Source organism: Electrophorus electricus, chromosome 20, assembly GCF_013358815.1.
Source record: "Electrophorus electricus isolate fEleEle1 chromosome 20, fEleEle1.pri, whole genome shotgun sequence".
NCBI lineage: Eukaryota > Metazoa > Chordata > Actinopteri > Gymnotiformes > Gymnotidae > Electrophorus > Electrophorus electricus.
The window spans coordinates 8,104,541-8,119,089 of record NC_049554.1 but is presented as its reverse complement, the minus strand read 5'-3'; the positions used below and the strand labels follow the sequence as shown (position 1 = coordinate 8,119,089).

General features: G+C 37.7%; 1 protein-coding gene across 2 annotated transcripts in view; it reads left to right on the top strand.

Annotated features, from left to right (window-relative positions):
- Positions 1-1,722: 1,722 nt before the first annotated feature.
- Positions 1,723-14,549, top strand: part of avil (advillin) — a 28,058-nt gene continuing 15,231 nt past the window's right edge. For both annotated transcript variants that reach the window (XM_027002016.2, XM_027002015.2), the window contains exons 1-12: positions 1,723-1,782; positions 1,867-1,941; positions 2,431-2,627; positions 6,402-6,510; positions 6,792-6,902; positions 7,400-7,605; positions 8,078-8,156; positions 9,005-9,103; positions 11,727-11,880; positions 12,088-12,188; positions 12,338-12,475; positions 12,656-12,814. In XM_027002016.2, the coding sequence (XP_026857817.2) occupies positions 1,723-1,782; positions 1,867-1,941; positions 2,431-2,627; positions 6,402-6,510; positions 6,792-6,902; positions 7,400-7,605; positions 8,078-8,156; positions 9,005-9,103; positions 11,727-11,880; positions 12,088-12,188; positions 12,338-12,475; positions 12,656-12,814 (1,488 nt within the window). The remainder of the gene's footprint in view (positions 1,783-1,866; positions 1,942-2,430; positions 2,628-6,401; positions 6,511-6,791; positions 6,903-7,399; positions 7,606-8,077; positions 8,157-9,004; positions 9,104-11,726; positions 11,881-12,087; positions 12,189-12,337; positions 12,476-12,655; positions 12,815-14,549) is intronic.

Genomic DNA, 14,549 nt, shown 5'->3' with positions numbered 1-14,549 from the left:
TCTTACTGGCACTACTTGCTTACTAATTTCAGGGAATAGTAAGCAAATTATCCTCTTCATAATATGAATATGATGTAAATGATTATAAGTCTTCTCTTTCTATTTACTGTCTGTCAAACAAGACTTTTTTTCCCCCACCAATATTTAAATGTCTGTTTGACATTTATGAAACCTATTACTAGGTGAAGTTATAAGACAACAGTGAAGAAGCAATGTATGTAAATAAATGGGTTGTGCACAATGCATTTGAAAGTCAAAGTGCTAGTTAAACCTTATACAAAATGAGTATATTCTAGAGTAATGTCATAGATTTAGACGCATGAAGAGGTAATGTATGCTATTTAATTATTTAGCATTACCTAAGAGTTTATGATGAAAGATGTATAAAGATATATATATAAATCTGTCATGTGGCCATTGGTTCAGTGATTGACCTATGCCAACAATTAAAGGTTATAATTGGATAAGGGCTAGGATTAGGTTTAGCAGTCTTCATATTAATATTCAACAAAATGATGTATTCTGCGATGATATAAACATTGTTCTCTCATGTAGGTTCTATATTTGAAAATAATATTGCATAAACAAATACTGTTAAACAAATTCAAGTGGTAGATTGAATTCAAATACCTTCCATGGACTCACTGATCAGCAGCTGATCAAATATTTTAATCTTCTGGAAAATTCTTGAATTCAGAATGTCAAGTCTTTGTCACATTGTTTATTCTGCAAAGAGCTGGATAAAGGGGGATTATTCTTTGTGAATAGCCTGTTATGCTACTACACTTCAGAAGCTATGTGACACCATTCCAAGAAGGACCTGGGCTGATAAGTCCTATTCCTTATTTAGGATTTTGTTAGGTGTTACTGTTTTTGTTTTGTTTTGTCTACTTCCTGTACGTGGTCATACTGAAAGGCTGAGATAAGGCTACAAAATGGAAATGCAAGCAAAAATAACGGGTAAATATTGATTCAAAATTATGAACACTTCAAAAGGAATGTTTATGATCTAGTGACACTGACTTTAACAACGTGTGCCATGCCTAGTGCTAACTCATTTTTCTCAAACAGCAAGATCAATATATATTTACTAGGAAGCCCTCCTTAGTATAAGAGATGCTTTTATAATCCTCTTTCTCCTATCTACTGCTGCTAATGGACTCTAATCCCAACAGTCTTTTGAATATGCCTCTATGATGACATTTTGCTTATTTGCCTGCCTGACTCAGGATCTTTCCTTCTATCTTCCCAATGATTGGATGAAGAGATAGATGAGAACTGGTGTGTGCAAATACAGTCAAATTGACTTTGTATGAGACCTCTGTTAAAGAAAAGGAAGTGATATTGTATCTCTTGAATATTGAGGCAAGATACACACTGCCTGACCATTTCTACGCAGTAAACACATCGTTGTGTGTCAGATTCATCTGAAGTTGCATATAGGCCCAAGACCTGAAATCAAAATTTGGAACTGCATTCAAGGTAACAAACATTTGCTTTGCCATTTTTAAGATGCAGTTTAGCATGATTTGGTATTTTAAAACTACTTAGCTGAACATAATGTTTAAGATAGTAACCGAGATTATCAGAGAAAAACGTATTTTCTGTCAAGAACATAGACCCTGAAAGAAGAAGTAAAAGGTGTATTAACTTCAGCAATGATGCTTGGCACACAGTTCTTGGTTTTTGTTTCCAGACTAGGACCTAATATTCTGATACACCATGGAATCCACATTCAGAGCTGTCACACGTAATCCAGGCATTATTATTTGGAGAATTGAGGTAACCTGACCTTTTTTCTTTATTGTGTTCCATTCTTTTTTTGTAACTTAAAGCACATTACTAATGCTGTATTTTGGTTTACAGAAAATGGAATTGATTCTGGTCCCAGACAAATCTTATGGAAATTTTTATGAGGGTGACTGCTACGTTCTGCTCTCGGTATGTTTTTCTCATGAATTTCCTGACGATGCTTTGTTTCTCTTGGGAGTAGGGGATACGGAACCATTTCAACAATCAGATAGCCATATACCTGCAGTGTTAAAATTGTCATATTATTGCATACATTGTACCTTTGTGTGTCTGTTTTGCATGGTCAAATATAATACAAACAAAATAATAAGGCTGATGAGATTTGACTCATCTTTCCATTGCTTTTGCCTTTCCTTCCACACACTGTCTTTATCTCCCTTTTTGTATGCATCTCTTCCTTTTTTCTATTGTTCTCTCTTCATTTTTTTCTCTCTTATCCAATGTGGTTGTAATCCTAATTACTTTTTTGTTAGATTTTTTTTTTTTGTATTCTATAACTCTTTTTTTTCCCTCAGTATACCTCTCTTCACATGTTATTGACAATACCATTCACCAACTCTCATACCACTTTTTCTCCTTCATGTCCCTGTCTCCTCTTCTCTCTCCTCATTTCCATAGACCAGAAAAGTGGGTGGATCCCTGTCCTATGATATTCACTACTGGATAGGATCTGAGTCTACACAGGATGAACAGGGAGCTGCTGCTGTCTACACTATTCAGCTGGATGACTTCCTGGGATCCTCACCTGTCCAGCATCGTGAGGTCCAGCACTATGAGTCAAGCATGTTCTGTGGATACTTCAAACAGGGCATTATGTAAGCTGCTTTAGTATTTATCTGTTTACAGGACATGTTTCGCAACCTATCTCAATATCATTCCCCTAATAAATACTTTTGCATAAGGTAAATACTTACTAAAACAAAATTTGTATAAGATTTAATTGCCTAAGATATTATGAGGTATCATTAAGCTCCATTGGCAATAGCTACTACTGTTTTGATATGCCACATAGTGCCAGTTTAGATTGGCATTGTTCTTATTTTAATTAATAGGGTATTTAGACCCCTTCGCCATCTCCCCTTATCTTTACAGTTCTGCATTATGGAGTGCAATTCTAGGCTATACCTAAATAAAGAAGCTGTTGGTTGTTTTGACTATATAACCAGCTGGCTTTGGACAATTAATCTGTCTTAACACATAGATAATTAACAAGCAAAAAATGAAATAAAATTAGTTTATTAATGAAAATATGAAAGAAAAATTGAGAGGACAGAAAATACAAATACAGGGGAAATTCAAGGGCCAAGACTAGTAAACACTCACATGTTAGAACAGTAAAAGCTATTATACTGACCTGTTAGAACAATAAAATATATTTTATAAGAATCATTTGTGAAATAAAACCATCAAAAGACTGTCCACACTAGAAATGAGACAATTACAATCATATAAAGAAACAACACTTGAGTACAGCACAAATGAAACCCGCTAGAAAATCTCAAGAACAAAAAGGCCTGATAACAGTTTTCAAGAAGCAAAACAAAAAAAGAAGCATCTAAAGGAACTTGTTCATCCAGACTGTTATAAATGGTGCTTCTGGACAAGTAAGTGAGGAAGTCTCATCTAGTCAAGACAAATACTCAGTCCAGTGGTACATGCATGTCATAAGTAGAATATAATAGTAAATACTAAATATAGTAAGAGACACTGAAGATGGCTGCAGGTTTGAATAGACAGACCATCACCAGGGAAGATATCTTAACATCTGAACAGACTTCAACATATATAATTGAATGAAAAATATTTGCAAGTATTTATTATGACTACTTTGTTATACCCTTACTTTTATCACCTCGTGGTCTGAAAGAAATAGAAACCAAACAAGAAGAACATTAAGGAATAACAATACTCTAACAGTCTAATGCACTAGGAAAAAACTGATACACAGCATACATAGTGCCAAACACCGACAAAAACTAAAGACTAAACATGGTACAATGCAGCAGCAAAGACAAAGACATACATACACAGGAACATAGGGAGGAGTCTAGGAGGTCGTGCTGTGAAAAAACATGGAAACAAACAAACAAAACAAAAAAAACAACAGTAAGTTTTAACCATTTTATTGTCACAAACCATCCCAAAAAGTCACATCCCCAAAATAAAAATCAAACAAGCAGTGTAATGTCAGGATGGATTTAGGCCAAGACAACAAACAAAACTTTCTATAAACCCTCTGAATGCTTACATTCCCAAAAAAGAAAATTAATAAAAAAGTTATATCACTTCTTCCCTAACTCCCTAACAAAATAGAAACAGCTAAAAAGGGTAAAAGAAAATGGTTTCCATCTCTACAATTCCCCTACCAAGAAATAATTCACTTAAGGAAAATAATATATACTTTCAAATCACATTAAACACAAATAATTAATTTAAGTAGTCTATATTTTATTGAAGTATTTCCATTTTGGGTGACATTTTACTTAAACTCCTCTACATTTCAAAGTCAAATATCTTACTTTTTACTCCAATACATTATACGAAATCTACCATTCCTTTTGGCTTATATATGCTTAAAAAAACATGTCAAAACAAAAGAAGCACGAAGCAAGCACATTAATCAGGGTACAGCGCCCACTTTGTTTTGAATTAGTTTTGTTCTGTGTGCTACTATGTGGAGGTTGTTTGGTTTGCTAACCACCCCCCACCGGCTTCTGATAATGCATATTGTTCCTGACTTTGTAGATAAATACATTACTGCAGTATAGAAATATGTACACATATACAGTTGTGACTGACCAGTATTTTTTTAAACATTTATACAAACACTATTTCCTTTTATAGTAAATTCCTTTTGGCTAGTTTGTTTATGAACAGAGACCTACAAATGCATTATAATAAAGAAAAATCTGTGTTTAAAGCAAATTCTTATTAAACTTATGTAAGTAAGTTGCAAATAAATATCATACCAAAATTTTGCTTATTCACAAAAGGTTATTTCATAGTCACTTGGTTACACCTAATTGAAATTGCTTTTAGTGTTTATTGTTCATGATCACTTTAATAGACATCAGTGACAGTCTAATTAATGTGGTTTACCAAGAGTGACACTAGAGTGTTTTAACCTAAAATGAGTTGATTAAGAAAGAGTCTTCTTACAAAAATCTTAATAGGACATTAGAGCCATAATAAATCATGGTACTTTTACTTTCAACTCTTAAGCATATTTGAAGGCAAACACTTTTGTACTTTTAATAAAGTGAAGTTCTAAAGGGAGGACCTCTACTTCTGGAGTAATATTTTACCTTGGGTATCTCTACTTTAACTCAAGTGCGTGGTTTGTGTACTTCATCCACCACTGTTCATTCTTGACATAACATAAGCAGTATAGCTTGCAGCTCTGAAAAAGAAGCAATAAGTATAGCTCAAGGCCTCATGTAAAAGGACTTAAAAATACGTCTTAAGTGCAAACTTGTGGAGTGATTATGAGGTGGATGCATATGCTGAAAAGAGCTACATTTATTAGGAACAAATCCAGAGTCAGAGTTGTAATCAAAGTCCAGGGTTAGAGAGCCAACATGGAGAGTCCTGGATTACATAGTAACAGAGAACAATATGAAGACAAAAATGGAAATAGGCTACAATAGAACAACACTAACACAAGAGGCGATAAGAACACAAGCAGTGAGAGCAACTAACACAAGTGATAACAAACAAGGCATGGATTAACAAACAGAGGCTTGAAATCACAATGACCAGCAACAAGACTGAACAAACACAAGGATATATACAAGTACAAGTACAAATGAAATATAATATATATACACAAGTACAAATGAAAACTAACTAGAAACAAGTGAGAACAATGAAGCAATGCAATGAGGGGTGTAACTAACAGAATGACAACAAAAGAGCACATAGAAAAGAAACCAGGAAGAAAACAAGGACACAAAAAGGGTAACCATGGAGACAAGACAATAGGAGGGACCAGTCATCACAAAACCCTTAAGACCCCGTCAGAGAATCTGTGAAATTAGAGTTAAGTACAAGCTCATTCTGCCCTATCAAAGAACCTTTGGAAAATAGTGTTAAGTACAAGATCATAAGACCCTATTAAAGAACCTACGAAAAATAGTGTTGAGTACAAGCTCTTAAGGCCCTATTAAAGAACCTACAAAAATAGCATTAAATACAAGCTCATATGTCCCTATCTAAGAACCTGCGAATGTTTGCCTAATGTAACTGTGTGGTGACTACCAGTCAAGGCACCACATGGAGCTGGCATACGTGAATCACAGCAATATAAAGAGGAGCAAAACCTTGCATCGGCCAATCTCATAGTACATGCTGGGGAACAAGCTTGAGAAGGCAAGGAGTAGCAAAGAATAAGTGTCCTAATGCAGAGCTGCCCCTCCTTCAGTGCCCTCGTGTGGATAACTTGTGAAACTAAAGCATCATAGCAGAAACACAGCACAAGTGACAATCTCAACATAACGTCCGGGAACGTAACATCGTTGAGTGTTTTAAAATAATGGTGAAATGACTGTGGAAAATAATATACTTATAATAATGTACTTCTGCTTCCTTAGTTACAAAAAAGGAGGAGTGGCATCAGGAATGAGACATGTGGAAACAAATTCCTATAACATTTGCAGACTGCTACATGTGAAAGGTCAGAAGAGGGTGACGGCAAAAGAGGTGATGAGAATAGACAAGAAATTTATCTCCCTCTCCCAAATATGATAAACAGTAACCCCCTACATAAACAGATAATGCTGCATGAAAAAAAAACATTTTCCACATAATGTGCCATAGCTATCATGCCTGTACTTCATAAAATTACAATAATAATGCATTTGTATAGCTTATACTACTTAAACTAAGAATTCTTGATGATGTTAACCCCATGCCCAGAAATATACACATTGCATTTTGCTTGTGTCAGTGACAAATTATTAAACAGATTCTCGTTTTTATAGGTGGAGATGAGTTGGAAGAGTTTCAATCTTGGTGATGTATTTCTGTTAGACACTGGAAAGACCATTATCCAGTGGAATGGACCTGACAGTAACAAACAGGAACGACTCAAGGTTAGCTTATCCTGTACAACCTTCTAAATTGGATTTACAAATCATTCTGTAACCATGTATATATATATATAGTGTATAGAGAGGATAGTAGTAGCTCAATGGTTAAGGTACTTGACTAGTGATCCAAAGGTTGCCAGTTCAAGTCCCACCACCACCTGAGCCAGACCCTTAACTGCTCAAGTTGTGTCCAGTCATAATTGTAAGTTGCTTTGGATAAACGCGTCAGGTGAATGTGTATTTCATGGCCATGTAAGTGGGGAATTTTAGACTGTTCAAGATCAACTGTTAATCCAGTAGTAAAGGCTATATACAGGAAGAGGAACTGAAGATGGCCTTGTGTACCTTGACCATCTACAAGGAAGATATCTAAATAATATCTACAAATTAACAAAACATTTTTATGACATTTTTATTTTTATAAAGCTGCCCTTTCAGTTCTCCCAGTCTCTTCTTCCTTACTCTTCTAAATCTTAATGATCTGTATTGTTGAACTCAAGGGCATGCTGCTGGCAAAGGACATTCGGGACCGTGAGAGAGGAGGCAGAGCGGAGATTGGTATAATAGAGGGGGATGCAGAGAAGAATGCTCCTCACTTAATGCAGGCCTTGACCAGTATCATTGGTGAGCAGCCTTCTACCCTGCCTCCTGGAACACCTGATGAAACAACTGACCAGGAGCAGCTAGCCCAGATTACTCTCTACCAGTAGGTCTATATTAAATCCATAGTATTTTTCATGACTTCTTCATAGTTTGTTAAACCAGTATTTATTCAGTAAAATGGCCTGAGATTGGATTATTTATGCATCTTATTAATGCATTTTCTGTAAATCTTCCTGATATATCCAAGATCTGTTTGTTGGGATGCTTTATGTATCATTGATGTATGTGTGTTGATTTTTAATTTTTCCTCAAGTGACTTCTGCTTCTTGCCAGGCCACCATTGTAAATAAGAATATGTTCTTATTAACAAGCCTAGTTAAATGATATCTTAAATTAAAAATTGGTCTCTACCAGTGGACAACATTCAATTTGACATGATTAATTTAACCATTTTTTCAAAGGTAAAAAAAAGTGCAGACATCTGCCACCCCCCTTTACAGCCCTCCCTACCACCCCAACTACCACCTCCCTGCTTAGCTTGATGACCACGTGTTGACCATATGTGCACTTTGCAGTGTGTCTGACGCTGATGGAGAAATGAAGATCAAAGAGGTTGCAACCAGACCACTGGTGATGGACATGTTAAATCATGATGTAAGTTCATTACCGATCACCAAATTTCTAATCATCAAATTACTAATCACCAAATTATTCATCACCAAATTACTAATATGGCAATATTCCGTCATATGGAATGAAAATTAAAAATACAAACAGTTGGGTCCTCCAAGCTACACAACACAAAAGCACTTGCCCTGATATTGTGGGTTCGTTGGTTCAAGCAGCAATGATGCCACAGATATCTGTGCCAGGAGTTAATTGGAGCAAAATTGGCACTGAAGCATAGATATTCGTGTGCTTGTGCTTGCTGATGTTCATTCTTTCCTTTGAGTATGTTCTGTGGCATAGCATGGGCAGCAGCTTTGAAAGATGTGCTTGGCTTTACATGTCTTGAAGGAAACAGATGATTACTGCACCCTACATTGTTGGTAGTTGTCATATTATATAGGAGGGCTAGCTAGCTAGTGGGTGGAAATTGGCATGATGACTAACATTGGGAGGAAATCGGATACAATTTTTAAAAATACAAACAGTTTTTCTTTGTACTAGTATTAAAAGATAAATTGAGTATTTAACAATTTTTTAGTTGGCATTTTGCCTTATGGAATTCAAAATAATTGCATGGATGAGTTAATTTATTCTAAATTTATTTTAGATTTTAGAAACACAATGAAGGTAATGTGGGAAATCAGCTGGTGCTTTTTCTTTTTTTAGTTGCTTTGTGCTGTTTGACAATAGTGTGTGCTGAGAGGCTTCTGTAAAACTCATAGAAAGATTTACAACTGGCTATCACTAAATCTGGAAGAAAACAGGCCAAGAGTGAAGAAATATGTAAATAAGCATTACTGATGCAGAATGATTACTTATGTGTTATATTTCAGGATTGCTACATCTTGGACCAGGGAGGAATGAAGGTTTTTGTGTGGAAGGGGAAAAGAGCCAGCAAGGCAGAAAAGCAGGCAGCTATGTCCAGAGCTCTGGTGAACTCCTCTTTTTTCATACTCTCCAATTTACTACCATCAGAGACCAGTTATGAAGGATTTGCTTTCTCCATTAGTTTTGCAGCAATATTTAGGGGAATGCATTGCTTGTGTGACAGAGGAGAACTAACATGAAATATGTGTTGCTGTCAGGTATTATAAATCCTAGCAATACTTTCAAAGTCAGATTCAACCAATCTAACGTTTTTACTTCAGACAACAAAAGGAACCAAATGGCATATAATAGTCTACATCTTTCATGAGATAAAAAAAATATTTTAAAACCTTTTTTTAAATGAATTATGGATAAACTAGATGTGTATAACAAGGAGAGGTTTATACCAGAAATGTTAATTCAAGTTGCGTTTTAGTGGTTCTCGACATGATGAGAACTCACATCAACTCACACAATGTATGACACTTAGATTCATGACTGAGCAAGTACCAACAGTACTATGACCTTTAAAATGTCATTTTTTAAAATTCCAGTTCAGTTCATTGGCGTGATAGAGCAATAATAAAATATATTTGACATATTTGACTCCACTCCGTATTTAATACCACTCGGTCCTATGACCATAGCAGCTATGGTAGTGCTTGTTAACAGTGTTAGAAGTTGTTAAACGTTCATGTCACGGTTTTACCTTCCCTGGTGTTGCGGTTCCCCTAGAGACACCTTGTACTTCTTTGTTTTGGTTTCGTTCTGTTCTGCCCCTTGTTTAGTTTTCTCGTTTAGTGGTCGACCCATATATATCGGCTGGACAATTAATTCGGCCGATATATCGGTCTTTAATTCTTGTATTTCAAAGCTTAATATATTATCTTATCACTCTTATATACAGTGTTTACTGTCTGATTGAATTGATTCCAGTAATTTAGTTAGAAAATGTGAATAATGTTGTTTGGGAACTGTAATGTTAGCAAGCATTTAACCAGCTAAACTAGCTAGCTAGCTTACAGGGCTAAAAAACAAACAAACTATTGTTCTCGTCTCAGCTCAACAACCTGATATCATAAACAATTGATTTGATAGTTATAAGATACCCAATGTTAGTTACAGTAGGTTGCATTTGTTAAAGGGAGATTTAACTTGATGGCTTATGTAAACAGGATTCTGGAAGCTAGCATTAATGTGATCAACTTGCTAAAGGTTTTAGGGAACAAAAGTTATTGGTGTCTAGTGCGTGTGTGTGTCTCTCTCCCCTTTTTTCTCTCTCTCTCTCTCTCTCTCTCTCTCTCTCTCTCTCTCTCTCTCTCTCTCTCTCTCTCTCTCTCTCTCTCTCTCTCTCTGTGTTCTCTGTGTGTGTGTGTGTGTGTGCTGTATGTGTTCTGTGTGTGTGTGTGTGCATGCATTTCTCTCTGCATGTACACCAGCTTGGAGTAATAAGCTTAACTATACAAGGGACAAAATCTCCACTCTATCATTATTGTCACCACTAGTCACTTGTTAGATGATATGAGCAGCTTGTAATGAGTATGTCAACATACCTAAACAAACACACAAAATATGCGTCGTGAGTTTTAGGAAGGTGGTGAAAAAGTTAATTAGGGCCCTGCACTATTACTCATATACACCCTGTGGTTTTTAATTATCTGTGGACATTAGTTAATATGCTTTTTTATTTAAAATAAGTGCACTGCAGACAGAGTCGACAATAACTAAGCAATAACTATTTATGGTTAAATAAATATTCAAGTCTTATTTATTATTGTTAATTAAATTGTATTTCATCAGTTGTGATATCGGCCATCGGTCACCCTTCTCTCTAAATATCATAATTGGCATCAGCCCTATATCTGTTGAACACTACTCTTGAATACTGTCACTTTTTTCTTCTTTTACTCTGTTGTTAGATAAGCTCTGTGTTTTGTAATCCCTTTGAACATAGGAATGAATGTGTATTACTCTTATGGTTCCCTTCGTGTATAGTTTCTCATATATCTTCTCATTGTCACAGCATGGCCCCCTCCTCCTAGACTCCTTCCCATGTCAGTGTGATGTCCTGTTGGAGTTTTTCATTCTGTGTATGTGTATCTGTGTGCCCACACCTCTCCTTGTTAGCCGATTATGTGTTACACCTGTCTCTTGTCATTAGTGTGTATAATTAAGCGCTTGTATGTAAATCAGTCTTCGTCTGTTTGGTCCCATATGCTCTTAGTAGTGTAAGACTGTGTCTACTGTGGTTTGCCTCATATGATGAGCTGTCTGTGTAGTGTTGATCTTCATGTTTTCCAGTTTGTCATTGTGTCATTAAACATGTGTTGTGAGTATAATGGCTTACCTCTGCATCCTGCCTTGCCTCCCATGTCACACTCATGTACCATGTTTCTCTCTTTCCCAGTTTTTTTGTTGTTCTCTTTTGGTTGTTAGCCTTTCACACTTGTGTCCTCCCTTACCTGGCTACCCGTTACAATGAAACTGAAATTTATATAGTTTATATTCTTAATGACACAGGGTATCAAAAGACATTGAAACATTAAAATACACATATTAGGTATTGTGTGTAACCTAATATAATGGGCTATGTACTTTTCTATTGGTAATTCAAAATCATTGACTTGCATGCACCCTGAATTCTGTCATGTGGATTTACTTTTTTATAAATTTGTATTTATCTTACAGGAGTTCATTAAGCTAAAGGGTTATGCACACACCACTAATGTTCAGGCAATGAATGATGGGGGAGAGTCAGCACTCTTTAAACAACTTTTCCAGAGCTGGACTGTCAAAGATCAGACAGTAGGCCTGGGACGCACACACACTGTGGGGAAAGTGGGTATGTAACTTACTGTATGTATTATTTGTATTTATGGTGGAGTTTGAGAAGGAGAATCCTCTGTGAATCCTTGCAAATTCTTCCTCAAGTATGGTGTCTGGGAAACCATCTCTAGTGTTGACATTCATGTGCTTTAAGTTACCTACATAATAGATGCAAATTTGTGGTTTTAATGAATTGACTAATATAATCTTTATTATTAATCAGCTAAAGTTTCACAAGAGAAGTTTGATGCCACTAGGATGCATGTGATGCCTGAAGTTGCAGCTCAGGAGCGTATGGTGGATGATGGATCAGGCCAGGTGCAGGTAGAGAATGCTAGCAAAGGAACAAGAGAAGTGATGAAATCAACCATGTTGGGAAATGAAAAATAGCTATAGGAAGAGAGCTAATAGAATGAAAGAAATATGATAAAGTGAAATTTCATGTGCCAGTGATGATCTGTTCTGATTCTAAGGTTTGGCGGATTGAAAATCTGGAGCTGGCTGAGGTTGATCCAAAAACATATGGTTACTTCTATGGAGGTGACTGCTACCTTGTCCTATATACCTATGAGGTTCATAGGAAGAAGAACTACATCCTTTACATGTGGCAGGTAAAGTAGCATAATCTGGGAGGTAATGATATTGCATTGTGATAGTGAGTGAAAATATCATTATTTGTATTTATAGAACAGTTGAAATAGTTTTGGTTCCTTTTTGGGCATGCTGAGAAATTAAAACTTTTAAATTGTTTCTCAAACCAAACAATGTATTGTAATATATTTTTTCCACAGGGATGTCATGCCTCACAAGATGAGCTGACAGCTTGTGCGTTTCAGGCAGTAAATGTCGACCAGCAGTATGGTGGCCAACCTGTTCAAGTGAGGGTTACAATGGGCAAGGAACCACGCCATTTTATGGCCATATTTAAAGGCAGGATGGTTGTCTTTGAGGTAATTATTGCTATGTAATTTCTGCATTGATCTTTGCCCACTCATTATCACTCATACTTTGCCTTAATATTACATATTGATTTTTGCCGCAGAACACCTCACCTTTTTTGTAAAGACACATGACTGTACTCTATAAAATTCCTGTTTCCAAAAACGAGACTAGAGAGCACCAGTTTTATGAAGACTCTGTAAGGGTTGGCGCCAGGTCGAGGCCCCTCTGGCCACCAAGAGGAGGCCTTGAGTCACTCAGTGCTGGGTCTTTGCTAAAGTGTTGAGCCAAGCTCCTAGCCAATAACTCTGGGTATTGAGGTCTGTGAGCCCTTGTGCTACACCTCTCTTCTGCTCTTCAAGGGTGCCTGTGTTTTTACACTCCCCCTCTCTTCTCCAGTTTTCCCTCTCAAGTCTGTCTCTCTCTTTCTCTCTCTCTCTCTCTCTCTCGCTCTCTCTCTCTGTCTCTCTCTCGGCTCTCGGCTCTCTCTCTCTCTCTCGGCTCTCTCTCTGTTTTCTGGTTTTGTTTGGGAAGTTTTAGAGCTTCGTTTTCCCCAGTACATCAGGGCTGCCATTCTTCCTGTGGCGTCCTTTGTTTTCCCTTTTTTCCATGCTAAACATGGTCTTTATTTTATTCCCACCCGTTTTTCGTCCTCCATTCCTTTGAAGTGCGATATACACACATTCATTTAATGGCTGCCACAGTCTAGCGGGAACTTGTTTGCTTCGCAATAAAGTGGCCAGGATTCGACTCCCCACCTTTGGTTATTTTCTTCTCTTGTTTTGCACCCGGGCCCATCATCATTAAAGCCTGGTGTGGTGTGTCGGTGTAATCACATATCTGACCTGGGTTTGAGCCCCAGCCATGGACCCAGCACTACAAATAGACTTATAACAGGTAAAAGTGGCTCTATCTAATCAGGGGGTGACTATTGGTCAAAATGAGCAGGCCCTGCAACAGATCATTTCTCAGTTACACAGCCTGACCGACCTCCTGACACAGACTAATCCTGCTGCTACACAAACACCAGTGCCTCTGGCTGCCCCTAGTCAAGAGGCAACTGGGACTTCTGCAGCAGCCAAGCCAGGCCAAATCCTGTCTCTCTTGTGTTCAGAGCTGTTGCTCCCTGCCCCAGAGTACTATGCTGGTGAGGCAGGAGGTTGTAGGGGGTTCCTCCTCCAATGCTTACTGGCTTTCAAGCAACAGCCTACTTGGTTCCCCACAGAGCAAGTGAAGGTGGCATATATCACCTTCTGACTGGGCGGTCTCTGGCATGGGTCACCCCAGTCTGGGAGCACCAAACTTATGTATGTTCCACTGTGGCGGAGTTTGCTGCTGCACTCAAGCGGACTTTCGACCGTCCAGTCGCTGGAGCGGAGACAGCCTCCCATCTCCTTAATATACGTCAGGGAACAAGAGCGGTAGCTGATTACACCATTGATTTTTGCACTACGGCTGCCGAGAGTGGATGGCTACTTTCCACCAGGGCCTCAGCGAGGAGCTTAAAGATGAAATGGTCCACCAAGATACTCCTGCCTCTCTCGACGACCTGATCAATCTGGTGTTGTGAATTGACAATTGCGTACGGGAGAGGCGCAGAGCACAGGGACCAGAGGTCCGCGCACCCTTAGCCCTGTTCATGTGCCTGGCAAGCAGGGGGAGTCCGGACCCCAGCCAATGCAGCTCAGACACACCCGCCTTTCTTGTGAGTGTGACGCGCGGATGCAGGAAGGGAGGTGTCTGTAC